This window comes from Ranitomeya variabilis, chromosome 4 (genome assembly GCF_051348905.1).
Source record: "Ranitomeya variabilis isolate aRanVar5 chromosome 4, aRanVar5.hap1, whole genome shotgun sequence".
NCBI lineage: Eukaryota > Metazoa > Chordata > Amphibia > Anura > Dendrobatidae > Ranitomeya > Ranitomeya variabilis.
The window spans coordinates 319,426,305-319,453,487 of NC_135235.1; the positions used below are offsets into that span (position 1 = coordinate 319,426,305).

The following is a 27,183-nucleotide window of genomic DNA, read 5'->3' on the forward strand; positions in this document are numbered from 1 at the left end:
GACCTGGTATACGAGAGATGCCCTAAAGTGGCTACCAGGTACACATAAAATTGGCCATTTTTATGCACTAAATGCTCTCATTTTTCATATTTCTAGTGCAGTAATGCAGTTCAGTTTTCATGTTTCATGTTTGCATGTTTCAGCGCTGCAGTGTGCTGCCTTATTTATTTGACTGTATACGAGTTGGTGACTCTAAGTTCAGCACCTGTTCACACTTAGTCTATGTTTGGATGTGACGGTCAGTTTTTTGAAATGTATTCTTTAGCCTTCTGACCGAGCACTCCGCCTCCTAGCCACAGGTGTTTTAATCGCAACAGGTCCATTACCCCTCCACGGAGAGAGAGAATGTTAGTCTAAGAAGAGGTTTTTACAGGCACCCATTCAGATGGAGACGTTTATTCTCAGCGAGGAAAGGAAAGCGTAGGACCTGGTATACGAGAGATGCCCTAAAGTGGCTACCAGGTACACATTGTTTCAGCTGCTGGGGTCATCTGAAGGCAACTGTCTATGCTGTGAAGATATGAGATGTGCAGCATCTGAAACAACGGATACTGGAAGTCTGTGCTAGCATTTCTTCTGCGGTGTTGCTATCAGTGTGTCAAGAGTGGGAGAATAGAGTTGCATTGACAATCCAACACAATGGGCAGCACTTTGAACACATTTTATAAGTGGTCATAAACTTGTAAATAACTCATGAAAGAATAAAGTTATGTTAAAACCAAGCACACCATTGTTTTTCTTGTGAAATTCTCAATAAGTATGATGTGTCACATGATCCTCTTCCCATTGGAAAAAATAAAGTTATATATATATATATATATATATATATATATATATATATATATATATATATATATATATATATATGTGTGTGTGTATCACTGACATCTATATATCCTATGTGTATATATCTATTCTATCTATTCTAACTTGTCAGTGTGATTTTACTGTACGCGGCACATGAATTGCCGGCTTTTCTTCTATCTATCTATATAATATATACATATATGTGTGTGTTACTGACATCTATATACTGTATATGTCTTCTATGCATATATATCTATTATATCTATTCTAACCTGTCACGCTGTGATTATATTGTACATGGCACATGAATTGCTGGCTTTTCTTCTATCTATCTGTCTATCTATCTATCTATCTATCTATCTATCTATCTATCTATCTAATATACAGTGGGGAAATAAGTATTTGATCCCTTGCTGATTTTGTAAGTTTGCCCACTGACAAAGACATGAACAGTCTACAATTTTAACATTGAGAGATAGAATAGCAAAAATAAAATCCAGAAAATCACATTGTATAAATTTTATAAATTTATTTGCATTTTACAGTGAGAAGTAAGTATTTGATCCCCATTAAGAGTTCTGGCTCCTACAGACCAGTTAGATGCTCCTAATCAACTCATTACCTGCATTAAAGACAGCTGTCTTACATAGTCACCTTTATAAAAGACTCCTGTCCACAGACTCTAACCTCTACAACATGGGCAAGACCAAAGAGCTTTATAAGGATGTCAGGGACAAGATCATAGACCTGCACAAAGCTGGAATGGGCTACAAACCATAAGTAAGATGCTGGGTGAGAAGGAGACAACTGTTGGTGCAATATTAAGAAAATGGAAGAAATACATAATGACTGTCAATCGACATCGATCTGGGGCACCATGCAAAATCTCACCTCGTGGGGTATCCTTGATCATGAGGAAGGTGAGAGATCAGCCTAAAACTACATGGGGGGAACTTGTTAATGATCTCAAGGCAGCTGGGACCACAGTCGCCAAAAAAACCATTGGTAACACACTACGCCGTAAAGGTTTAAAATCCTGCAGTGCCCGCAAGGTCCCCCTGCTCAAGAAGACACATGTGCAGGCCCATCTGAAGTTTGCCAGTGAACACCTGGATTATTCTTTGAGTGATTTCGGAAGGTGTTGTGGTAAGATGAGATGAAAATTGAGGTCTTTGGCATTAACTCAACTCACCGTGTTTGGAGGAAGAGAAATGCTGCCTATTACCCAAAGAACACCAACCCCACTGTCAAGCATGGAGGTGGAAACATTATGTTTTGGGGGTGTTTCTCTGCTAAGGGCACAGGACTACATCATCACATCAATTGGAGAATGGATAGAGCCATGTACCGTAAAAACCTAAGTGACAACCTCCTTCCCTCAGCCAGGACATTAAAAATGGGTCGTGGCTGGGTCTTCCAGCAAGACAATGACCCAAAACCTACAGCCAATGCAACAAAGGAGTGCCTCAAAAAGAAGCACCTTAAGGTCATGGAATGGCCTAGCCAGTCTCCAGACCTTAATTCCATAGAAAACTTATGGAGGGAGTTGAAGCTCCGAGTTGCCAAGCGACAGCCTCAAAATCTTAAAGATTTAGAGATGATCTGCAATGAGGAGTGGACCAAAATTCCTCCTAACATGTGCACAAACCTCATCATCAACTACAAAAAACGTCTGACAGCTGTACTTGCCAACAAGGGTTTTGCCACTAAGTATTAAGTCTTGTTTGCCAGAGGGATCAAATACTTATTTCTCACTGTAAAATGCAAGTACATTTATATAATTTATACAATGTGATTTTCTGGATTTTATTTTTGATATTCTATCTCTCAATGTTAAAATTAACCTACCCTTAACGTTATACATTGTTCATGTCCTTGACAGTGGGAAAACTTACAAAATTAGCAAGGGATCAAATACTTATTTCCCCCACTGTATATACAGTACATACGGTATATATACAGTATATATATATATATATATACATATATGTGTCTCACTGACATCTATACATATATGTATTCTATGTGTATATATCTATTCTAACCTGTCAGTGTGATTTTACTGAAAAAATCATGAGTAAAAATTAGACAACACTCGCATGGTCGGAGTGCTGTGCGATTTTTTTTCTTGCACCCATAGGCTTGCATTGGCGAGTCTCGGCTGAGCCTCGGTGACAATCGCAGCATGCTGCGATTTTACACGCACGCAGAATACTCCGGAGAAAAAATACGGTGATGTGAGCTGCCCCATAGATTAACACTGGGCTGAGTGCTATGCAATGTTTTCACACATAGCACTCGCCTGTATTATAAGGTAGTGTGACGGCGGCCTAAGGGTAAAACTGTGGGTAACAGCGCTCTCATCAATCCCCACAGTCTACAGATGTGCGCACGTGGCCTGTTTTAGATGTCAGCATACCTCCTGAGTTTTCCATAGGAAGTAACTTTAGGACATGCCAACATCTTTTGTGTTGAAGCGTCTTTTTCTGACATCTTTTTTTATATTTTGTCTCCTTGTTTTCGCCAGCGTTTTTTTTCTTTTACATAAATTATTGAGCAGCTTCCAAGTTGCAGCTGACTTAAAGGGGTTATCCTGGACTTTGCTTATTTTTCCCTATGGGCTATAAACTTACAGGCAGGTAGTTGCTAACTACTTGCCTGATCTGTCTGGTGCCAATCTCTGCTGGCTCAGAGCTGTCATGGATCACTCCTGCCAACTATTCTGCAATTTTTGGTGATGTCACGTTGACAAAGTAGCTTCTTTTCTTCATCTCTGCTCTGTCAACGGAACATCACTGCTCTGTCAATGGAGCATCACTGCTCTGTCAATGAAACATCACTGCTCTGTCAATGGAGCATCACTGCTCTGTCAATGGAGCATCACTGCTTTGTCAATGGAGCATCACTGCTCTGTCAATGAAACATCACTGCTCTGTCAATGGAGCATCACTGCTCTGTCAATGGAGCATCACTGCTCTGTCAATGGAGCATCACTGCTCTGTCAATGGAACATCACTGCTCTCAATGGAGCATCACTGCTCTGTCAATGGAGCATCACTGCTCTGTCAATGGAGCATCACTGATCTGTCAATGGAACATCACTGCTCTGTCAATGGAGCATCACTGCTCTGTCAACGGAGCATCACTGCTCTGTCAACGGAGCATCACTGCTCTGTCAATGGAGCATCACTGCTGTGTCAATGGAGCATCACTGCTCTGTCAATGGAACATCACTGCTCTGTCAATGGAGCATCACTGCTCATGGAACATCACTGCTCTGTCAATGGAGCATCACTGCTCTGTCAATGGAGCATCACTGCTCTGTCAATGGAGCATCACTGCTCTGTCAATGGAACATCACTGCTTTGTCAATGGAGCATCGCTGCTGTGTCAGTGGAGCATCACTGCTCTGTCAATGGAGCATCACTGCTCTGTCAATGGAGCATCACTGCTCTGCCAATGGAGCATCACTGCTCTGTCATGCTGATTGACAGTCGTCTCCCACCTGCCTGACTGCAGCAGGAAGGCGGTGGACCCACTTGAAAGACACCGTGTGCACATACACAAAGCAGGAGTCCAGACCTTTTGTTAACAGTTCTGTTCAGTTGACCTTAAAATAAACATAATTCACAATATTTCTCAGACTTACAGCAATTCTCCTTCTCAATCCACTCTGTACTTAGAATTCCAAATGACCGGCACGCTTCTCCATAGGCGGCCAAAGAGCCACACAACTGAATCTTCTTATTATTGTAGCAACCATCCAGAAAACAAGATTCATAGAAAGGAACAGGATCCAGTAGACCATAACATGGCTGGAAGAAGCCTTTCATATCGGTCAGTTTTAGGCAGTATCCATCACTCTGAAGCGTTTGGATTTGGACATTGTCACAAGTAGATGCATACTGAGAGTACTGAAGCTCATTGCAGCTGAAAAACAAGGTCACTCCATTAGCAAATACTACCACGATGATATTTTGTTCTGATTTTCTTTACATGACACCATCATCTACACAAATTAATAGAGTACAGGAAATACTAATTTGATTTATGCGGAAAGTACGCTGACCTGTTACTGCAAAAGGACCTGCACACACCAGGACATAATCATATGTGGTATTTCCATTAACAAGATTCTATCCCAATATGTAGTAGATGTATAATAATAATAATAATATTATCAAATATCTCCAAATACCTCTAATTAGAAATGTAGTATAGTTTTCCTGATTCACTATGTCTCTTTCTTCATGTACCGGCATTGCAGGACCTTAGATATCCATGGTTACGACCACTGATATAGTGACAGCTAGTTGCTAGTGGTCGTAACCATGGATTCCTAAGGTCCTGCAATGCCCTGCACAGGAGGAATGAGACATACCAAGTCGAAAAAACTATACTACATTTCTTATTGAAGGTACTTGCTAATATTATTATTATTATTATTATTATTATTAAACGTACTACATATTGGGATAGGATCCTGGAGATGGGAATACCCCTTTAAGCCAGAGGACAAGGCTACATTAACCAGAGAATGAGTAGCTGTATGTAAGCGTCTGGGGTGAGAAATTGTTCAGATGGTCTGGCTCAATATCTGTATTTTTAGGGTGTCTGAATTTAAGGGTTCTGGTCTGGGATCTAGCTTATAGGTCTGTAGTTGTTTAGGGAAATATGAGTGTCTGTATGTATATAGAGAGTCTCATCTTGAATCTGTTTTTATTTTGGGGAATTGGTCAGGGGGTCTTGTTCCGTAATCTGTATTTAGGAGGATCTACAGGCTGTTATAGTCCAGGAAGTATTATTTTAGTTGGTTTGATCTGGGGTCTATAATTATTATGGGGTCACTTAGTTTACTGGGTGCAGCAATTGTGATACAATAAAAGTTTTTAGATGTAGCATGTAGCAGAGCTGAAAAGCTAACCCCACTCATACCACTGATTTTTGTGTACAATATCTATTAACAGTAAGATACTAATCAGTGATGGGGTGGAGCTAGACCAGGAGGCACATGGGCAGCTAGTATGACAGTGATAATCTCCTGCTGATAAAACACTCATTATATTGAAAAAAACAGCACCCAGCCTAATAAGTGACACTTTGCAGAAATCAGTGTCTCAGCCCTGATGATGACCGATCCCCTTCAATCAGCCACTGAGAGGCACAGCATGGATATATGCTGAAAGGCAAATCTAAAAAAAATTCTATATAATCAACCTTGAGTATTGGTGTAGATTATCTTGAGTATCTGGTGTGGATTTGGCCATGCTAGCCCCAGGTGCTTGGAGTCATTGGTGCCCCCTTTAGTTATGAACCACGTAAGGAGGACAAGCCTTGGTGTATGACCTGAAGTGTAGATGCGGTACTGTCTTGGTTTAGCAAATCCCTTAATTCTATTAACAGAGCCAGCAAAGTAAATGGTAATAATTCTGCTGACTGTCGCTTCAGAGTTTACTGAAGATGGATTTAATCCTTGCCCATTTTTACAATACTATTGAAAACAGAGCATCCTGTAATGCCAGGAGAAGGGCAATTTGAAGTAATAACGAAGCGATCTCCATTTCTGTTATATACACCACTCATAGCTCCATCACAGTACAAAGTTCATGCTCAGTACAGGAAGAAATATACCTTTTTTGCATGCCATTGGTTTTCCAGCTCTGTGCCAGCACTACGCTGCTTACTACAGGCTTTCCTCGTAAAGTGACATAATCATCAGTTAAATCTCCATTAAAGTTGCCACAGAGGCCACAGACTTTGTTCTGCAGTCTCTCACTGATGGTAATTTTAATGATGTTGAATCCATTGTAGTGAATCTGAATGTCAGGGCTTGTGTCAATTACCAAGAATCCCTCCATGCTGTATATCTTCGTTGACAGTCCAGTAACAAAGGGGACTGTCACTTGTGTTCCATTTACCTGTAATTATACCAAAAAGATTCCATGAATTTTCAAAGTTGCACATTTTATAATGCTATCGTGACAGCATGCAGCCACATAAAGTGAGACCAATCGCAAAGTGAATATGTGAAAAATGTAAAAATGGGAAAACTTTATCCTATCATTTTTGCATTGAGAAAGAACTGTTGTGTAAAAAGGAGTGCAGAAAGTCTTTATCTACTGTCTTGGTATTTTCTTTTGGTGCATGTCCATGGGTTTTATACTGTAGTGATTCTATGTGGAGGCCTAAATTGAAGCTTCTGAATCCCAATCCAAAACTTGTAAGTGGACTCTATCATTCAGCTTTTTTTTTTTTTTTTACTGATGTCTTTTTTTGGCGTAGACACCAGCGCCTCAGTGATACCGAAATCTCTGCACCCGCTGTAGTATATGACTCAGTTTACTAGACTTGCTAATTGCTAATACGGTAGAGCTATTCTAATTAGTGTCACATTTTTGGAAAATATCTGAACCCAGTGAATTCAATTTGTGATTTGATTTCCACCAATTGCCAAAAAATGTCTACTGAAATATAACACAAAAAAAGATGAGTTCACAAGATTTCAGGCGGGGCCATGTAAGTTTCTCTATAATGCCTTTCAGCTATCATGTCACATAGTTTAGTAAAGGCAATCAGGAGAAACTATCATAGCCTATATAAAAGTAGAGGCAGGGAACGAAGCAGCGATTTTGTAATGAATCTGGATGGTGAAAGGCTATCACAACTCACCGCTTAGCCACAGAGATAGAGAGAGAAAGCCATAAAACACTGAATAAACATTACGGATAGACTCATAGTTTCTTCATTAGAGCAGAAGGCTTCTGCCTATATCACACCCAATGCAATCTGGGAATCACATTAGTCTACTCCAGTCATGGCAAGTTTCATGGAGATTTGTTCTGTGTCTTAATAACACCTGCTATGGGTCATTTGTCTCACTGGTTTTTGCACATTCTATATTTATGATGTGAAAGGCCAACTAGAGAGATAACTAAGATGCATTTATAGAAGACCTATCACTTGCTCAAAAAAACTGCGTTAAATACTGTTAGGGTTTGCGGAACGCACCGAATATATTTATTGATGGGATTGGTGCGTTCGCAACCCGGGATCCACCGTGCAGGAAAGATCCTGCTGCTAGTGAATGGCGGCACAATATGGCGGTATGAACCAGCTCTGTTAGCTTCACAGAGCGGCCCAGAAAGCAAAGCTCTGTGCCCTGTTAGACTCTCACAGAGGCACAGGCTAACTACCCAAATGAGAGCAGTCAGTGGTCATGCATGCACACAACACTCCTCGCCGGAGGTGCCAGCATTCTAGGGGCTTATTTCAGCCGGGTCCCTGAATACTCTCATACACAATCTCCTCGCCGGAGGTGCCAGCATTCTAGGGGCTTATTTCAGCCGGGTCCCTGAACACATTCAAACACATGACCACAGTGGCGCAAAGCACATAACTTTGGAAGATACTAGTGCATGGCCGTGTGGCCATGCGAGCCTTAAATAGCTGCAGCACATACAGGACCTTCCTAAAAGGACCAATGAGAGACTGCTACAGAGACTGCGTACCTACAGGACCTTCCTAGAAGGACCAATAGATTTGGCTGCAGTACCTGAGCATGTGACCCTTGATCTCCACTGAGAGATCTTACCCTGGGCATGCTCAGTGTGTGCAAAGCAGGACTTAGTCCCAGAAAAGCCTGCTCGCCGCAGATCAGTGCAGGGTACAATAGCAGAGCCTGGAGAGGCAGCAGTAACCCTTTGCACAGAATCAGTCCCAGTGAGACGCTGGGACCGACGTCTCGCTGAGCAGACTCCATTGCGGCCTATGGAGAATGGGAGACCGCAGCAGACACGGATCGAGATTCCCCCTGTGCAGCAGAGGAAACTCGACTCCTAACATTACCCCCCCTCCTAGGGCCCCCCCTCCTTGAGCCTCGCTACGCTCAAAAGCTGCAATGAGCAGCGGAGCCCGAATGTGCTCTACAGGCTCCCAGGTTCTATCCTCTGGACCGTGACCCTTCCAATCCACCAGATAAAATTTCTTGCCACGTACCACCTTGCACCCTACGATAGCATTCACCTCAAACTCATCCGTGGATGAACCCGATGTCCCGGTAGATGACTCAGAAAACCGGGACAAATGAACGGGCTTTAAGAGGGAAACGTGAAAAGTATCGGTGATACCAAGGCGTGGAGGAATAGCCAAACGGTAGACCACAGGGTTGACCTGTTCCAGAACCTTGAACGGGCCAATGTAGCGAGGCGCAAACTTAGTAGACTCAACTCGCAGCCTGATGTTACGGGCGGAGAGCCACACTAAGTTGCCAGGAGCAAAGGTCGGAGCGGGGCGCCGGTGTGTATCAGCCAAAACCCTCATTCTCTCCTTGGAGGCCCGGATGGCATCCTGTGTGCGATCCCAGATGTCACGTGCCTCCACCGCCCAGTCTGCCACCCTAGAATCGGTGGATGACACGGGCATGGGCACTGGGACACGCGGATGCTGGCCGTAATTGAGGAGAAAAGGAGTCTGACCAGTGGAATCGGCTACGGCGTTGTTCAAGGCAAATTCCGCCCAAGGTAGCAAAGATGCCCAGTCATCCTGCCTAGCAGAGACAAAATGTCGCAAGAATGTCACCAGATTCTGGTTGATTCTCTCTACCAACCCATTCGTCTTGGGATGATATGCAGAGGAGAGATTCAGCTCTATGCTGAGTAAACGGCAGAGCTCTCTCCAAAACCGAGACGCAAACTGGGGACCCCGGTCGCTGACAATTTTATCAGGCATTCCATGTAAGCGGAAAATATGTTTAATGAACAACGCCGCCAAGGCCCGTGCAGAAGATAACCGTGGAAGCGGCACCAAATGCACCATTTTAGAAAAATGATTGGTGACTACCCAGATAACGGTGCAGCTACGAGACTTGGGTAAGCCCACCACGAAGTCCATCCCAACCATTTCCCAGGGCCTGTCTGCCACCGGCATGGGGTAAAGTAACCCAGCAGGCCGTTGCTGAGGGGACCGATTCTGAGCGCAGGAGACACACGCCCGAATATAGTCCCCGACGTCACGAGCCATATGTGGCCACCAGTACGTCCTCGCCAAAAGCTGAGATGTCCTCTTGGTCCCAAAATGTTCACCCACTCTGGACGAGTGAGCCCAAGAGAGAACCTCCGGTCGCAAATTCGCTGGTACGAAAGTCTTGCCCGGGGGCACGGACTCAAGCGAAACCGGAGCCACAGTTCTCAGGCTCTCAGAAGGGACAATAAGCCGAGGCTCCTCCTCCTCCTCAGATGACACTACGGAGCGGGAGAGAGCGTCGGCACGAATGTTCTTCTCCCCGGAGAGAAAATGAAGAGTAAAATGGAACCGGGAGAAGAACAGGGACCATCTAGCCTGGCGAGAATTCAGCCGCTGGGCCGTCTGTATATACACCAAGTTCTTGTGGTCAGTGAACACTTGGAAGGGAAAGCGAGCTCCCTCCAAGAGGTGTCTCCACGCTGAAAAAGCCAACTTCATGGCTAGCAACTCCCTGTCCCCGATGGAATAATTCCTCTCCGCTGGTGTGAAGGTCTTGGAGAAAAAGAAGCAAGGATGCTTCCGACCTTGAGCATCCTTTTGGAAAAGGACTGCTCCAGCACCAACGGATGAGGCATCCACCTCCATGATAAATGGCTTATCTACATTGGGGCGATGTAGGATGGGAGCGCTAGCGAAGTGTGACTTAATCGAGAGAAAGGCCTTGGAGACCTCCTCTGACCACAACTTGGGATTTGCTCTCTTCTTGGTGAGGGCAACCAAGGGAGCTTCCAAAGTTGAGAAGTGTGGAATGAACTGGCGATAGTAATTTATGAACCACATAAAGCGCTGCACCGCTTTAAGAGAATGGGTTTCCTGCCAGTCCATCACAGCCTGTAGCTTGGCAGGATCCATAGCCAAACCCTGGGCAGAGATGATATAACCAAGGAAAGGCAAGGACTCCTGCTCAAACACACACTTCTCCAACTTGGCGTAGAGGGAGTTTGCCCGTAAGAGGTCGAAGACTTTGCGAACATCTCTCCGATGGGAGTCAATATCTGGAGAGTAGATGAGAATATCAACCAGATAGACTACGACCGAGGTAGTGAGCATATCCCGGAAAATGTTGTTCACAAAGTCTTGGAAAACGGCTGGCGCATTACAGAGCCCAAAGGGCATCACCAGATACTCATAATGCCCATCCCTGGTGTTAAAAGCCGTCTTCCATTCGTCCCACTCACGGATGCGAATCAGGTTGTAGGCACCCCGCAGATCTAATTTTGTAAATACCCTTGCTCCCCGTAGCCTATCAAAAAGCTCAGAAATCAGGGGTAATGGGTACTTGTTCTTAACTGTGATAGCGTTAAGACCCCTGTAATCTATGCATGGAAGTAAGTCTCCTGTCTTCTTCTCTATGAAGAAGAACCCTGCTCCTGCAGGTGGCACTGACTTTCTAATGAATCCTCTTGCCAGATTCTCTTGGATGTACAGAGACATTGCCTCCGTCTCCGGGAGAGATAACGGGTAAACTCGACCCCGGGGAGGCTCAGCACCAGGCAAGAGGTCAATAGGACAGTCATAGGGATGGTGAGGCGGAAGGGTCTCCGCAGCCCTTTTGGAGAACACGTCTGCATAGGGCCAATAGTGTTTGGGGAGAGAGGAAAGATCTGCGGGTACCTGTGTTGTAGCAACCTGAACGCACTCCCTCTGACATCTACCCTCGCAGGATTTACTCCATCTCAAAAATCTCCCTGAGGACCACTCTATATGAGGAGAATGGTAGCGTAACCATGGTATCCCCAACAGGACCTCATCAATTCCCTCAGGAATGACTAATAGGGAGATAATCTCCTGATGTGATGGAGACACAGAAAGCGTGATAGGAATGGTTTGGTGGGTAATCTGAGTGGGTAGTGTCGACCCATTTACCACTCGAACGGTTACTGGTTTGGCGAGCATAACCAGGGGTATTGCATGACGCTGGGCGAAAGCAGATGACATAAAATTACCCTCCGCCCCAGAGTCCACGCATAGCTCTACCATAAGAGTAGATGGGCCAAAGGTAATTGTCCCCTTGAAGGACAACTTTGAGGCAAACGTCGCCGTGTCTAGTGTACCTCCTCCTACTGCCACTAGACGCTGACGTTTCCCCGACCGCTGAGGACACTTGGAGGCAAGATGTCCTGACTGCCGGCAAACATGACAGACCTTATGTGCACGAGCGGACTGGGACTTGGGTCCCGCTCGTGTCACCTCTATGGCCTCATGTGACGGACGCCTGGACTGGAGATTCCAGAGGTCTGGCGAAGGTGGGAGGCAGCCGAAACCTCTGCCTACACTGGGCTCGCTCCAACCTTTGCTCATGAAAACGAAGGTCTATGTGAGTTGATACAGCTATGAGATCCTCCAGTGTGGCGGGAATCTCCCTAGTAGCCAAAGCGTCCTTCACATTGTCAGCCAGCCCCCTCCAAAATATGGGAATGAGGGTTTTATCTGGCCACTCTAACTCAGACGCTAACGTCCGGAAGTGAACTGCAAAATGGCTGACCATGTCTGAACCCTGAGTCAAAGCCAGCAGCTGGAGCGCTGTATCATGGGTGACTTGAGGTCCTACAAAGACCCGTTTCAGAGTGTCCAGAAACTGAGAAACACTCCGCACCACATGATCGTTGCGCTCCCACAGTGGCGTAGCCCACTCCAATGCCCTGTCCGACAAGAGAGAGATTATGAATCCCACCTTTGCCCGCTCTGTGGGAAAACGTGCAGCCAGGAGCTCGAGATGTATACCACACTGGCTCACGAAACCCCTACAGGACTTACTGTCCCCAGAGTATCTCTCAGGCAATGGGAGGTGAGATATGGTCAGAACAGAGGTGGCAGTGGGTAAAGCTGCTGCAGCCACGCTAGCAGCCTGAACAGCTATTATAGCGCCCCCACTGCCGCAGGGCCGAGGGGTACCCGGTACCGGGCCTCTGGGTCTCTGCTCTGGGATTGTCACGGTGGCTAGGCCCGGTCCGTGACCCTGCTGAGGGGCGTACAATGAAGGGTGTGGATGGAACGATGATGATGTTGTGGTGGTGCGATGCAGTGCCGGTCGCAGTAAATAACGAGGACACCAGGTTGCAGTCTCTTTACCTCTTTACTGAAGGCTTCAGGATCCTCAGTCCAGAATACGGTTAACCTGGCTGCGCAAGTCCGGCCGGTCCGATGGCACCTCCAGAGTTCCCTTTACAGGTGGAAATCTGTGCCTACCTTCTAGCGCTTGTGTGTTGCGGTCCTCCCCTGCTGTGCTCACGGGATAGTCCCAACAACTGTTGTGTCTGTTTCTCGTGTTCCCTCACAACTGGATTCTGATGTTCTTCTTCGTCCCCCAGATGATATGGCTAGGACGCACCCGTATGACGGGTAGGCTCGGAGCTCTTCCTGGACCCTAGTGTCACCCTTCTCCTAGTGTGCCCCCCATGTCTTCATAGGTGATTGGTGTGAGACAGCCCGCCTATAGCTGACTGTCCTGCCGTAGGTTTGAAGTATTGCTTGGAGCCTGATACTTCCTCGGCGTTCCGGCCACCGGCTACGCGCCTCAGTAGGATGTTGCCTCGATCTTACAGCACGACTCCTACTGGTATTTCTCCTTGTTGCGTTGATCTCGTTTCTCACTCAGCACAATATACCTCACTTCTTGTCCTTTCTTAGGGTACCGCCGCAATCAGGTGCAGGCGCGGTCCCGTAACGTTCTCTCTGTTCGCTAGGCCTCTGTCAGGATCCCACCCCTGACAGGGACCCCTCTGAGTCTCTCCCCACAACACCCTCTGCCACAGGATGTTGCCTGTTCGATTCTCAGTCAGCTTCTGTCTAACTTTCTGCTTAACCCCCAGTTTTACCAGATTGTGAGGAGTGGCCTAATACATAGAACCCTTAGCTCCCCCTAGAGGCCAGACTGTGAAGTGTATTGGTGACTGTGATACCTGGTCAGAAGAACTCCTTCAGTGCCATCAGACGTACCATAGCCCCCCTTAGCGGCGGAGCATCAGTACTGCAACGACCAGGACTCTGGGGCGCTGCACTCCCCCCGGTTAAATCCAGTAATCCGGGACTGGGAAGAAAACAACAATACATGTCAGCAAAAAGACATACAATTTTGAAAATGCAAATAACAATAAGTATACTTGAACAGAGCTTCCCTTTATGGGAGGTGAGGACACTTGAACGTTACAAACATAGTCAAATACTTTAAATAACTTACTATAAATAACTTTTCTTACCCAACCGGGTATTCTACTTAGTACAAATTTCTGAACAATAATTTAACATTGCCTTTAAGGACGTACACACTGAATCCACTAAAGACCTTCTTATAAAACATTATAAGGCTAATCAACTTTTTTTCTTCATTTTCCATCTTTACATCTGCAGGACCGCCTGTCTATCTGCCCCAGGCCTACTGCCTCTCGTTCTGTTGCAGGACCGCCCCTTTCTGCCCGGGCCTACTGCCTTTCTGCTACTATACACAGTATAGAACGTATTATCCATCTCTCAGTTCAGGATCACTGAGCCATCTCTGTATGGCTCCTAGGAGGACTCACCGACTAACCCCGTACGGGTTCACTTCCTGTCCTCATTCTCTAACACATTATTAAACATTTCTTACTATCAACTGTCTGACTACATATAACTTTTTATACGTAAGCATTATTAGTACTTTCTTTTAAAGCATCATCACTCTTTAAGTGCTATCGATGAACGTTCCCTTTAAGAAGGAACCAAGTCTCTATGAGGTAGTGCAACTTCTCAAGCTGCAAGTCCGTACGCAGTAAGGACTCCGATGCTGTTTCCAAGAACAGCTTCTTCGCAAAGAGTCCTTTCTTTTATAAAACCAGTAGAGGGCACCTTTAAGAAGGTGCAAACTATTTACAATAAGTTTGTAATCATGCAGTGTTCATGATCCAGCAGTTCTTTCCACAATGATAAAACAGGAAACAAAAACAAAAAGCAGAAGAAGGGATCCCGGGTAAACAAAGGGATCCCTTTAAGAGTTAACCCAAGTCGGGTTGTAGCAGCAGAAACAAGCAAGAAGACAAACAATTAAATGAACTATATACATATCCATGGCATCGAGGTTTACTCTTGCTCTGGCAGCCGTAGCTCCGCATAGACCTCGCTCAGCAAGGTGATCGGCGAGATCGGGGCCTTTAAGAAGTGCTCCATACCCGTGGCCTGATCCCAGGGTGTAAGGCGCTGGAGTCTATAGGTCCCAGGGAGAGGGGCTGCCGCGACGGGGCCTATCAGCAGGTCCTCTGCTGGCGGGGCAGGGTCGTTCTTCATACCTGCTTCAGATGCGGTCCCTCCGGTGCAGATCTGCTCTGTCTCCGCTGGGATCTGGAGCGCTGGTTGCAGGGCCTTGCGCTGCGGCGTTGTCATCTCCGTTTGCAGCATCTTGCTTTCCGGCAGGGCCTTGCTTTCTGGCTTCGGAGCGCTGGAACTTCTTTCCTGCTCTGGACCAGACGAGGCTGCCGACAGACGTCTGGTGAGGCTCCCGATGACGGTCTTCTTCCACCCGGCCTCAGTGCTCAGCTGCATCCGCAGGAGTTGGTCGCTGAGCTCGTCCACTCCGGCCTGCAGGAAGTCAGAGCCAACAGGTGATGCCTGGCTGCGGTATCTCTCTGGGTAGCTGGGGGAGTCCTCTGCTCCGACCCCACGCTCCGGCTCCGGGCGGCTGGCCATGGCGTCCTCCATGTCGCTCACTTCTTCTTCCTGGTCCTTTTCCCGCTCTCTCCTTCGTGGGCGGTTTCGTTTTCTTTGTCTCTGCCCACCATTGAGGATCAGGAGGCGGATCTCGGCTGCTGACGGACACGTCCTCAAGGGGCCGAAATATTTAGACTGGGCGGCCATTGTCTTTCGCGCTCTTCAGCTTGTTTACGCCCACTTCACGCCCCTCTTCTTCTCCTGCGCTCTCCTTAGCGCTGTAATGGCGGCGGTTTTGGCGGGAACCTTTGGCAGCAAGTGGCAATACACAGTCTTTGCAATAAGTCACAGTCCAAGTCCAATAAATCACAGTTCCAAGGCACACATGACCTGATTCTTCAGGCTTAAGTAGATCCTGTTCGTGACGCCAGGTTGTAGCGCCCCCACTGCCGCAGGGCCGAGGGGTACCCGGTACCGGGCCTCTGGGTCTCTGCTCTGGGATTGTCACGGTGGCTAGGCCCGGTCCGTGACCCTGCTGAGGGGCGTACAATGAAGGGTGTGGATGGAACGATGATGATGTTGTGGTGGTGCGATGCAGTGCCGGTCACAGTAAATAACGAGGACACCAGGTTGCAGTCTCTTTACCTCTTTACTGAAGGCTTTAGGATCCTCAGTCCGGAATACGGTCAACCTGGCTGCGCAAGTCCGGCCGGTCCGATGGCACCTCCAGAGTTCCCTTTACAGGTGGAAATTTGTGCCTACCTTCTAGCGCTTGTGTGTTGCGGTCCTCCCCTGCTGTGCTCACGGGATAGTCCCCACAACTGTTGTGTCTGTTTCTCGTGTTCCCTCACAACTGGATTCTGATGTTCTTCTTCGTCCCCCAGATGATATGGCTAGGACGCACCCGTATGATGGGTAGGCTCGGAGCTCTTCCTGGACCCTAGTGTCGCCCTTCTCCTAGTGTGCCCCCCATGTCTTCATAGGTGATTGGTGTGAGACAGCCCGCCTATAGCTGACTGTCCTGCCGTAGGTTTGAAGTATTGCTTGGAGCCTGATACTTCCTCGGCGTTCCGGCCACCGGCTACGCGCCTCAGTAGGATGTTGCCTCGATCTTACAGCACGACTCCTACTGGTATTTCTCCTTGTTGCGTTGATCTCGTTTCTCACTCAGCACAATATACCTCGCTTCTTGTCCTTTCTTAGGGTACCGCCGCGATCAGGTGCAGGCGCGGTCCCGTAACGTTCTCTCTGTTCGCTAGGCCTCTGTCAGGATCCCACCCCTGACAGGGACCCCTCTGAGTCTCTCCCCGCAACACCCTCTGCCACAGGATGTTGCCTGTTCGATTCCCAGTCAGCTTCTGTCTGACTTTCTGCCTAACCCCCAGTTTTACCAGATTGTGAGGAGTGGCCTAATACATAGAACCCTTAGCTCCCCCTAGAGGCCAGACTGTGAAGTGTATTGGTGACTGTGATACCTGGTCAGAAGAACTCCTTCAGTGCCATCAGACGTACCATAGCCCCCCTTAGCGGCGGAGCATCAGTACTGCAACGACCAGGACTCTGGGGCGCTGCACTATTGCGGTAACATCCACTGCCGAGGATGCACGCTCAAGAGACGTCAACCGACCCTCCAGCAGCTGGATGTACCCCTGCAATCGCTGTTCACCCACCATTACTTAGCTAGATCCTGGCGCTAGTATACTGTTAGGGTTTGCGGAACGCACCGAATATATTTATTGATGGGATTGGTGCGTTCGCAACCCGGGATCCACCGTGCAGGAAAGAACCTGCTGCTAAGTGAATGACGGCTCAATATGGCGGTATGAACCAGCTCTGTTAGCTTCACAGAGCGGCCGCGAAAACAAAGCTCTGTGCCCTGTTAGACTCACAGAGGCACAGGTTAACTACCCAGATGAGAGCAGTCAGTGGTCATGCATGCACACAACACTCCTCGCCGGAGGTGCCAGCATTCTAGGGGCTTATTTCAGCCGGGTCCCTGAACACATTCAAACACATGATCACAGTGGCGCAAAGCACATAACTTTGGAAGATACTAGCGCATGGCCGTGCGGCCACGCGAGCCTTAAATAGCTGCAGCACGTACAGGACCTTCCTAAAAGAACCAATGAGAGACTGCTACAGAGACTGCGTACCTACAGGACCTTCCTAGAAGGACCAGTAGATTTGGCTGCAGTACCTGAGCATGTGACCCTTGATCTCCACTGAGAGATCTTACCCTGGGCATGCTCAGTGTGTGCAAAGCAGGACTTAGTCCCAGAAAAGCCTGCTCACCGCAGATCAGTGCAGGGTACAATAGCAGAGCCTGGAGAGGCAGCAGTAACCCTTTGCACAGAATCAGTCCCAGTGAGACGCTGGGACCGACGTCTGCGCTGAGCAGACTCCACTGCGGCCGATGGAGAATGGGAGACCGCAGCAGACACGGATCGAGATTCCCCATGTGCAGCAGAGGAAACTCGACTCCTAACAAATACCCTGTAAGAATCCCCAAGCACCCCTGATTCTGCAGCTCTTTTCTGTTTTTTGTTGTGTCACTCTATTTCAGAGATATTCACATCTGTGTCTTCTGGAGCGCAGCAAGTGAAATCTCTGCTTGCAGTCCAACTGGGCGTTTCTTCACAGGCCTCAGATGCTGCCAAACTGTGATTTAAGAGAAAGAGAGAGGTGAAAGCGCAAGCCCCAAGAGAAAACAGTGAAGAAACGCCCGGTTGGACTGCAAAGCAGAGATTTCATATATTACACTCAAAAAAAAATATCAAGAAATGTGAATATTCCTGCAATAGAGGAACTCGTTGAAAAACAGAAAAGAATGTCGGAATCAGGAGGGCTTGAGGATTTTTAGAAGAAATTTAAGTCAATTTTTTTCGTGCAAGTGACAGCTTCTCTTTAAGAATGAAAGTTCCTTAGTGAGTGCCTGTGAGAACAGAAAAAAAGAATTGTAGGCTTGAGAGATCTTTGTGGAGAGTCTTCCAAATTTAGACAATGAGATAGCATAGTGTTTATCCACTCCATTCTTTGAAATTGGCAGCGAATTGTCTGTGGATTCCAGCATACAGGCCTTGAGTCGGATCTTCTATGGGTTTAGCATTTGGATTTCAAAAGAGCCACAGGATTTTTACTTTTCTTATTGCCTATTCAATATTCTGACACTTATCCTTTGTGATTAGAATCTGTGTCATTTAATAGGGTAGAAAAGCCTTCCCTCCAGGACCCCAAGCCTTTCTTCTCCATCACAGTTCTTGTTAGGTCAGAATCCAGTAGAGCTGCTGAAATAATGACCATACAGTTCAATTGTTCGAAATCTCATTTATCTTAGTTAATGCTGTTAATAATCCTTACTATCACCAGTAAAATCTCATTAATATTTCTTAGAAAACGATTCAGAATTCCATTAGCATTTTGTAATTTGGCTTTTATGCAGCAGTTAATTTTTTTTGTTTCTGGTAATTGAATTACAGTCTAGTCATGAACGTGGCTTAATCTCATTTGTTCTTGGGTGACAATAACGCTTTTTTACGAGCCAGTACAGAGTGTCACTTTCTAAGAGCAGCTTCTACTTAATATCTATTGATGACTTATCCTTTTGAGGAAAGTCTAAAACCCGACAACCCAACCGATCATCTGTTATTAGAAGGTCCTGGAGATCAGCTCCAATTCAAAAGAGTAGGCGCAAATAATTCATGATCCTGGACATAGGTCATCAATATTAGATTCAACCCCTCCATGATATCCATATATTACTGTACATGGACAGTCATTGAGAAAAAAAAAAGAATTCATGGCACATCCACTAAATTAAAAATTTATCGGTATTTAATTACTATCCATTAAAAAGACAGTATCCTACATGATGTAAAAAAAGCTTACACATCTCTGTTGGTTGTGTTAAATGCCCTTAGTCAAAGTTTATCACATGGGAATAGGATTTAAAAGCCTTTTTAACCCATCATACATATGAAGACATGTACAGTACCTTGAAAAAGTATTCATACCCCGTGAACATTCCCCATTTTTCACATTGTACCCACAAACGTTTATCAGGAATTTATGTGGTAGATTAACAAAAAGCAGCAAGTATTTGTGAAGTATAAAGGAAATGGTTCAGATTTTTCTAATTATTTTAAGAATATAAATCTGAAAATTGTGACATGCATTTGTATTCATCCCCCTGAGTCAATACTTTGAAGGACCACCTTTGGCTGCAATTACTGTTGCAAGTCTTTTCGGGTATGTCTCTACCAATTTTGCATATCTAGAGCTGAAAATGTTGCCCATTCTTCTTTGCAAACTAGCTCTATCTCAGTGAGATTAGATGGAGGCGTCTGTGAACAGAAATTTACAAGTTACAAATTCTCAATGGGGTTTAGGTCTGGACTGTGACTGGGCCATTCACACACATGGATATGCTTTGATCTAAACCATTCCATTGTAGCTCTGGTAGATCCTGTATGTGTACTTGCAACACAGCTTCTGTCAGTTGAGACATAGGTCTCAAGAGGTTTTTGTTTTTTTTCAGACTTCAACCCATACCTGACACATCTCTAGGATGGACTGCCATACGAATTACATCATGGGGTCATTTTATAAAAGTTTTATGTCTGGAATGTGATTGGGCCATTAACACACACTTGGATATGCTTTGATCTAAACCATTCCATTGTAGCTCTGGTAGATCCTGTATGTGTACTTGCAACACAGCTTCTGTCAGTTGAGACATAGGTCTCAAGAGGTTTTTGGTTTTTTTCAGACTTCAACCCATACCTGACACATCTCTAGGATGGACTGCCATACGAATTACATCATGGGGTCATTTTATAAAAGTTTTATGTCTGGAATGTGATTGGGCCATTAACACACACTTGGATATGCTTTGATCTAAACCATTCCATTGTAGCTCTGGTAGATCCTGTATGTGTACTTGCAATACAGCTTCTGTCAGTTGAGACACAGGTCTCGGGAGTTGTGTTTTTTCAGCCTTCAACCCATACTGACTAGCATGGGCTGCCATGTGAATTACATCATGGGGCCATTTTATAAGTTATGATATGTTATATAATTATAATTTGGAGGCAGATCTTCAAATAGACCGCTTTTTTCTTGTATGGTGGCACTCCAGTACAACAGCAGTGCATTGACCATCAGCACAGCTCTATCAGGTCATTATGACTATGTTGACCTTCCTTGCATTGCTGCTGAAGAAGTTCATTCTTTTCATAGTGTGATGGCAGTTGGATCTCATTAACTGGAAGCACATACTTTAGCAATAATAATATGAACGAGTAACATCAAACATATCTATTATGCAGCCTGGTTAAATAACGCAGAATTCAAGAATTAATAACAAAACATTTATAATGAATGGCAAAACCCATTACCTTTACAGTATTGCGATCATTAATGAGGATTTGCTCTTCGTTAATGTAAAAATAAACTGGAGATATGACAGTCAAGTTCGGTGAAGACCATTTGTCAAAATTAATAATCAACTGGAAGGAGATATCAGGGAGCTTTTGGCAAATGGTAGAAAGTACAAATGCGCAGTTTGCCGGAAAACGGAGAAAAGCTCCATCAAAGGTCCTGAAGACGCCGCCTCCTGCGGCAATGCAGTAAGAGCTTTTCTTGCTAAAACAGCCTCGGACTCCATTCCTTAGGGCACATTCTTCATCTGACTTGCAGTGTCTTGGATCGCACTGGATGAGATTTCTCCCAAAGCAGCGGCAGCGTCTCGTACAGTCACTATTCCAGAATAATTGCTTAGGCTAAAAAATAAAAACAAAACTAATTATCTCCCAAAATTTATTCATATGATTTCTAAATTTACAGCACTGATCAAAAATAATGTTCATCAGTAGAATGATTCCAGGTGTAGTCAGCCACTGCAATATTTTAGTGCAAATTGCTGTCATATTCAAAACAATTAATGACTTCAACATTTTGCATGTAAAAAGGCAGCTTTACCCACAAGGCTGTACAGCTATTAATCTGAAAACGGAGCCAGTCTGCAGTAAATCTGGGCGTCCGCGCAGCTTTCCACTGCAGTGAGGCCTCACCTTAGCTGCGCTAAGGTTTCTGCAGATTTTAATTTACATTTATGGATACCAATTGGGTAAAATGGTGTCCATCTGGCTAAAGTAGGATTTTAGGCCTCCTTTAACCCCTTCATGACCCAGCCTATTTTGACCTTAATGACCTGGCCGTTTTTTGCAATTCTGACCAGTGTCCCTTTATGAGGTAATAACTCAGGAACGCTTCAATGGATCCTAGCGGTTCTGAGATTGTTTTTTCGTGACATATTGGGCTTCATGTTAGTGGTAAATTTAGGTCGATAAACGCAAAAATTATTTGTGAAAAAAATGGAAACTTGGCTAAAATTTTGAAAATTTCGCAATTTTCAAATTTTGAATTTTTATTCTGTTAAACGAGAGAGTTATGTGACACAAAATAGTTAATAAATAACATTACCCACGTGTCTACTTTAGATCAGCACAATTTTGGAAGCAAAGTTTTTTTTTGCTAGGAAGTTATAAGGGTAAAAATTTGACCAGTGATTTCTCATTTTTACAACGAAATTTACAAAACCATTTTTTTTAGGGACCACCTCATATTTGAAGTCAGTTTGAGGGGTCTGTATGGTTGAAAATACCCAAAAGTGACACCATTATAAAAACTGCACCCCTCAAGGTACTCAAAACCACATTCAAGAAGTTTATTAATCCTTCAGGTGCTTCACAGCAGCAGAAGCAACATGGAAGGAAAAAATGAACATTTAACTTTTTAGTCACAAAAATGATCTTTTAGCAACATTTTTTTTATTTTCCCAAGGGTAAAAAGAGAAACTGGACCCCAAAAGTTATTGTACAATTTGTCCTGAGTACGCCGATACCCCTTATGTGGGGGAAACCACTGTTTTGGCGCACAACAGGGCTCGGAAGGGAAGGAGCGCCATTTGACTATTTCAATGAAAAATTGGTTCCAATCTTTAGCGGACACCATGTCGCGTTTGGAGAGCCCCTGTGTGCCTAAACATTGGAGCTCCCCCACAAGTGACCCCATTTTGGAAACTAGACCCCCCAAGGAACTTATCTAGATGCATAGTGAGCACTTTGAACCCCCAGGTGCTTCACAAATTGATCCGTAACAATGAAAAGTACTTTTTTTTCACAAAAAATTTCTTTTAGCCTCAATTTTTTCATTTTCACATGGGCAATAGGATAAAATGGATCCTAAAATGTGTTGGGCAATTTTTCCTGAGTACACTGATACCTCATATGTGGTCACAAACCACTGTTTGTGCACACGGCAAGGCTCGGAAGGGAAAGCGCGCCATTTGACTTTTGAATGAAAAATTAGCTCCAATCGTTAGCGGACACCATGTCGCATTTGGAGAGCCCCTGTGTGCCTAAACATTGGAGCTCCCCAACATGTGACCCCATTTTGGAAACTAGACCCCACAAGAAACTTATTTAGATGCATAGTGAGCACGTTGAGCCCCCAGGTGCTTCACAAATTGATCCGTAAAAATGAAAAAGTACTTTTTTCTTCCCAAAAAAATTCTTTTAGCCTCGATTTGTTCATTTCCACATGGGCAACAGGATAAAATGGATGCTAAAATTTATTTGGAAATTTCTCCTGAGTACACTGATACCTCACATGTGGGAGTAAACCACTGTTTGGGCACACGGCAGGGCTCGGAAGGGAAGGAGCGCCATTTGACTTTTTGAATGAAAAATTAGCTCCAATGGTTATCGGACACCATGTCGCGTTTGGAGAGCCCCTGTGTGCCTAAACATTGGAGCTCCCCGACATGTGACCCCATTTTGGAAACTAGACCTCCCATGGAACTAATCTAGATGTGCAGTGAGCACTTTCACCCCCAAGTGCTTCACAGAAGTTTATAACGCAGAGCCGTGAAAATAAAAAATCATTTTTCTTTCCTCGAAAATTATTTTTTAGCCCGCAATTTTTTATTTTCACAAGAGTAACAGAGAAATTAGACCCGAAAAGTTGTTGTCCAGTTTGTCCTGAGTACGCTGATACCCCATATGTGGGGGGGAACCACTGTTTGGGCACACGTCGGGGCTCGGAAGGGAAGTAGTGACGTTTTGGAATGCAGACTTTGATGGAATGGTCTGCGGGCATCATGTTACGTTTGTAGAGCCCCTGATATGCCTAAGCAGTAGAAATCCCCCACAAGTGACCCCATTTTGGAAACTAGACCCCCCCCAAGGAACTTATCTAGATATGTGGTGAGCACTTTGAACCCCCAAGTGCTTCACAGAAGTTTACAACGCAGAGCCGTGAAAATAAAAAATCATTTTTCTTTCCTTAAAAATGATGTTTTAGCAAGCAATTTTTTATTTTCACAAGGGTAACAGGAGAAATTTGACCCCAATAGTTGTTGCCCAGTTTGTCCTGAGTACACTGATACCCCATATGTGGGGGTAAAACCACTGTTTGGGCACACGTCGGGGCTTGGCTGGGAAGTAGTGACTTTTGAAATGCAGACTCTGATGGAATGGTCTGCGGGCATCATGTTACGTTTGCAGAGCCCCTGATGTGCCTAAACAGTAGAAACCCCCCACAAGTGACCCCATTTTGGAAACTAGACCCCCAAGGAGCTTATCTAGATGTGTGGTGAGCACTTTGAACCCCCAAGTGCTTCACAGAAGTTTACATCGCAGAGCCATGAAAATAAAAAATAATTTTTCATTCCTCAAAAATGATGTTTTAGCAAGCAATGTTTTATTTTCGCAAGGGTAACAGGAGAAATTGGACCCCAATCGTTGTTGTCCAGTTTATCCTGAGTATGCTGGTACCCCATATGTGGGGGTAAACCACTGTTTAGGTGCACGACGGGGCTCGGAAGGGAGGGAGCACCATTTGACTTTTTGAACGCAAGATTGGCTGGAATCAATGGTGGCGCCATGTTGCGTTTGGAGACCCTTGATGTGCCTAAACAGTGGAAACCCCTCAATTCTAACTCCAACACTAACCCCAACACACCCCAAACCCTAATCCCAACTCTAGATATAACCCTAACCCCAACACACCCCTAACCACAACCCTAACCCCAACACACCCCTAACCCTAATCCCAACCCTAACCCTAATCCCAACCCTAACCACAACCCTAACCCCAACACACCCCTAACCATAACCCTAACCACAAGCCTAATCTTAACCCTATTTCCAACCCTAGCCCTAATTCCAACCCTAACTCTAATTCCAACCCTAACCCTAAGGCTATGTGCCCACATTGCGGATTCGTGTGAGATTTTTCCGCACCATTTTTGAAAAATCCGCAGGTAAAAGGCACTTCCTTTTACCTGCGGATTTACTGCGGATTTCCAGTGTTTTTTTGTGCGGATTTCACCTGCGGATTCCTATTGAGGAACAGGTGTAAAACGGAATCCGCACAAAGAATTGACATGCTGCGGAAAATACAGCACAGCGTTTCCGCGCGGTATTTTCCGCACCATGGGCACAGCGGATTTGGTTTTCCATAGGTTTACATGGTACTGTAAACCTGATGGAAAACTGCTACGAATCCGCAGCGGCCAATCGGCTGCGGATCCGCAGCCAAATCTGCACCATGTGTGCACATAGCCTAATCTAACCCTAACTCTAGTTCTATCCCTAATTCTATCCCTAATTCTATCCCTAGCCCTAACCCTAACCCTAGCCCTAACCCTACCCCTAGTGGGGGAAGAAAAAAAAAATTTTCTTTATTTTATTATTGTCCCTACCTATGGGGGTGATAAAGGGGGGGTTCATTTACTATTTTTTTATTTTGATCAAAATGTACCTGGAACGAATCTGCCGGCCGCCCGCCATTTTGGAAGATAGTGGCGCCCATGAAGAAGACGGACGGACACCGTGAGGCTCGGTAAGTATGAGGGGGGAGATCGGAGCACGGGGGGGATCGGAGCATGGGGGCGTGGATCGAAGCAGGGGGGGAGCGGACAGGAGGACGGGGGAGCGGACAGGAGGATGGAGGGGAGCGGACCACAGTACGGGGCAGAAAGGAGGACTGGGGAGCAGATCGGTGGCGGTGGGGGGGGGGGGCAAATCAGGGTTTCCAGCCATGGCTGATGATATTGCAGCATCGGCCATGGCTGGATTGTAATATTTCACCATTTTCATAGGTGAAATATTACAAATCGCTCTGATTGGCTGTTTCACTTTCAACAGCCAATCAGAGCGATCGTAGCCACAGCGGGGTGAAGCCACCCCCCCTGGGCTGAAGTACCACTCCCCCTGTCCCTGCAAATCGGGTGAAATTGGAGTTAACCCTTTCACCCGATCTGCAGGGACGCGATCCCTCCATGACGCCACATAGGCGTCACAGGTCGGATTGGCACCGACTTTCATGACGCCTACATGGCGTCAAAGGTCGGGAAGGGGTTTTAAACACATATTTCAGCATTTTTAAAATGCTTGTAAAAATGACCATGCATTTCATGCATTCTTCATATACATCCCTTGGTTTTCACTTACTTTCATGCTTACCAACATTTCTGTTGGGGCAGTATGGCCTTTATGTCCTATCCCCCGCCCAGGAGCATGCCAACCCTCTCAGAAATGTCCCTGCCAAACCCATAGTGCCAAGATTATATCTCAAGATTCCTGATAAATACAGGATAGTTGGCATGTGAGTATTTGTAAAACGTGTATAAATATTTCTGTTCGCACCGGCAAGTATTTTGAAGGCTGTAAAATACAAACTACAGGTGAAATTGATTTCTGAATCTGTCAGAAGGAACAGCTCTCCTTGGCCGTCAATATAGTCATATAGGTCATAGGAAGCTGAGTACTATGATACCTTGATATCTGTGATCCGATATTTTATAAGATAACGCGGTCTAGTGATGAGCGCTAGGCTGGTGATGATAAGAGCCAGGAAGGATTAAAGGTGCAAACCTTTATTGACTCATAAGTCCACTGAATAATAAGTCCACAACGTGTTTCAATGGCGTTCTGCCGTCTTCATCAGGTGCCACTAGTCCTGCTCATTCGCCCCCCTGTTCGCTTTTTTATTGCAATTGTAAATGACAGGTGGCGTTACCAGTGTGAGACATGTAACTAACAAAGGACAGTAGAACTGAACTTTATCTCCTAACAAACATATTTGCTGTAGCTCTCACAGCTCTGCTGTTTTCTAACACTGTCTACCTGTGAGGTGGAAGCTTACTGAAAGGACACCAGCAGATGTATTTAAATTGATTGTCCGGCCTTAAGCTACAAGTCTGTAGTCACTGTATGTGATTGCAGTCTTGTGAATCCTCACAGTGTGCTCACTCTGCGCTCTGAGGATTCTTTGAAGTCGGAAATGGGCGGTCATGTGACTGCAAGTATGTGATTTGCATACTTCTGACTACATGCCGACTAGACTGTATCCATCCTTGCTCAATATACTTGCTTTGAGTGAGTCCGTAGCCATCTAGTCAGTACTTGACCGTATGTATGCAAATCACATATTTTAAGTAACACACCAGCTACTCTGAAGAATCGTCAGAGCGTGCGTGGATTGTCAATTCACAAGACTGCAGTCACATACAGTGACTGAATACTTCTGGCCGGACAATCACTTTAATGCTGTCCTGTGTACAATCACACACAGCTCTGCAGTGAGATCAGGAAAGCAAAGAGCAGCCGTTACACATCACATTGGTAACTCCCCCTTCATGTAAAATAAGCTTCAGAGGCAGATTCTCAGGGA

At 45.4% G+C, this 27,183-nt stretch overlaps 1 protein-coding gene across 1 annotated transcript in view; it reads right to left on the reverse strand.

Annotated features, from left to right (window-relative positions):
* TECTA (tectorin alpha) overlaps positions 1-27,183 on the reverse strand; it is a 182,801-nt gene that overhangs the window by 31,771 nt on the left and 123,847 nt on the right. Inside the window, exons 13-15 of the mRNA XM_077250468.1 lie at positions 20,841-21,224; positions 6,425-6,725; positions 4,457-4,753 (exon numbers count right to left, since the gene is read on the reverse strand). Of these exons, the coding sequence (XP_077106583.1) occupies positions 4,457-4,753; positions 6,425-6,725; positions 20,841-21,224 (982 nt within the window). The remainder of the gene's footprint in view (positions 1-4,456; positions 4,754-6,424; positions 6,726-20,840; positions 21,225-27,183) is intronic.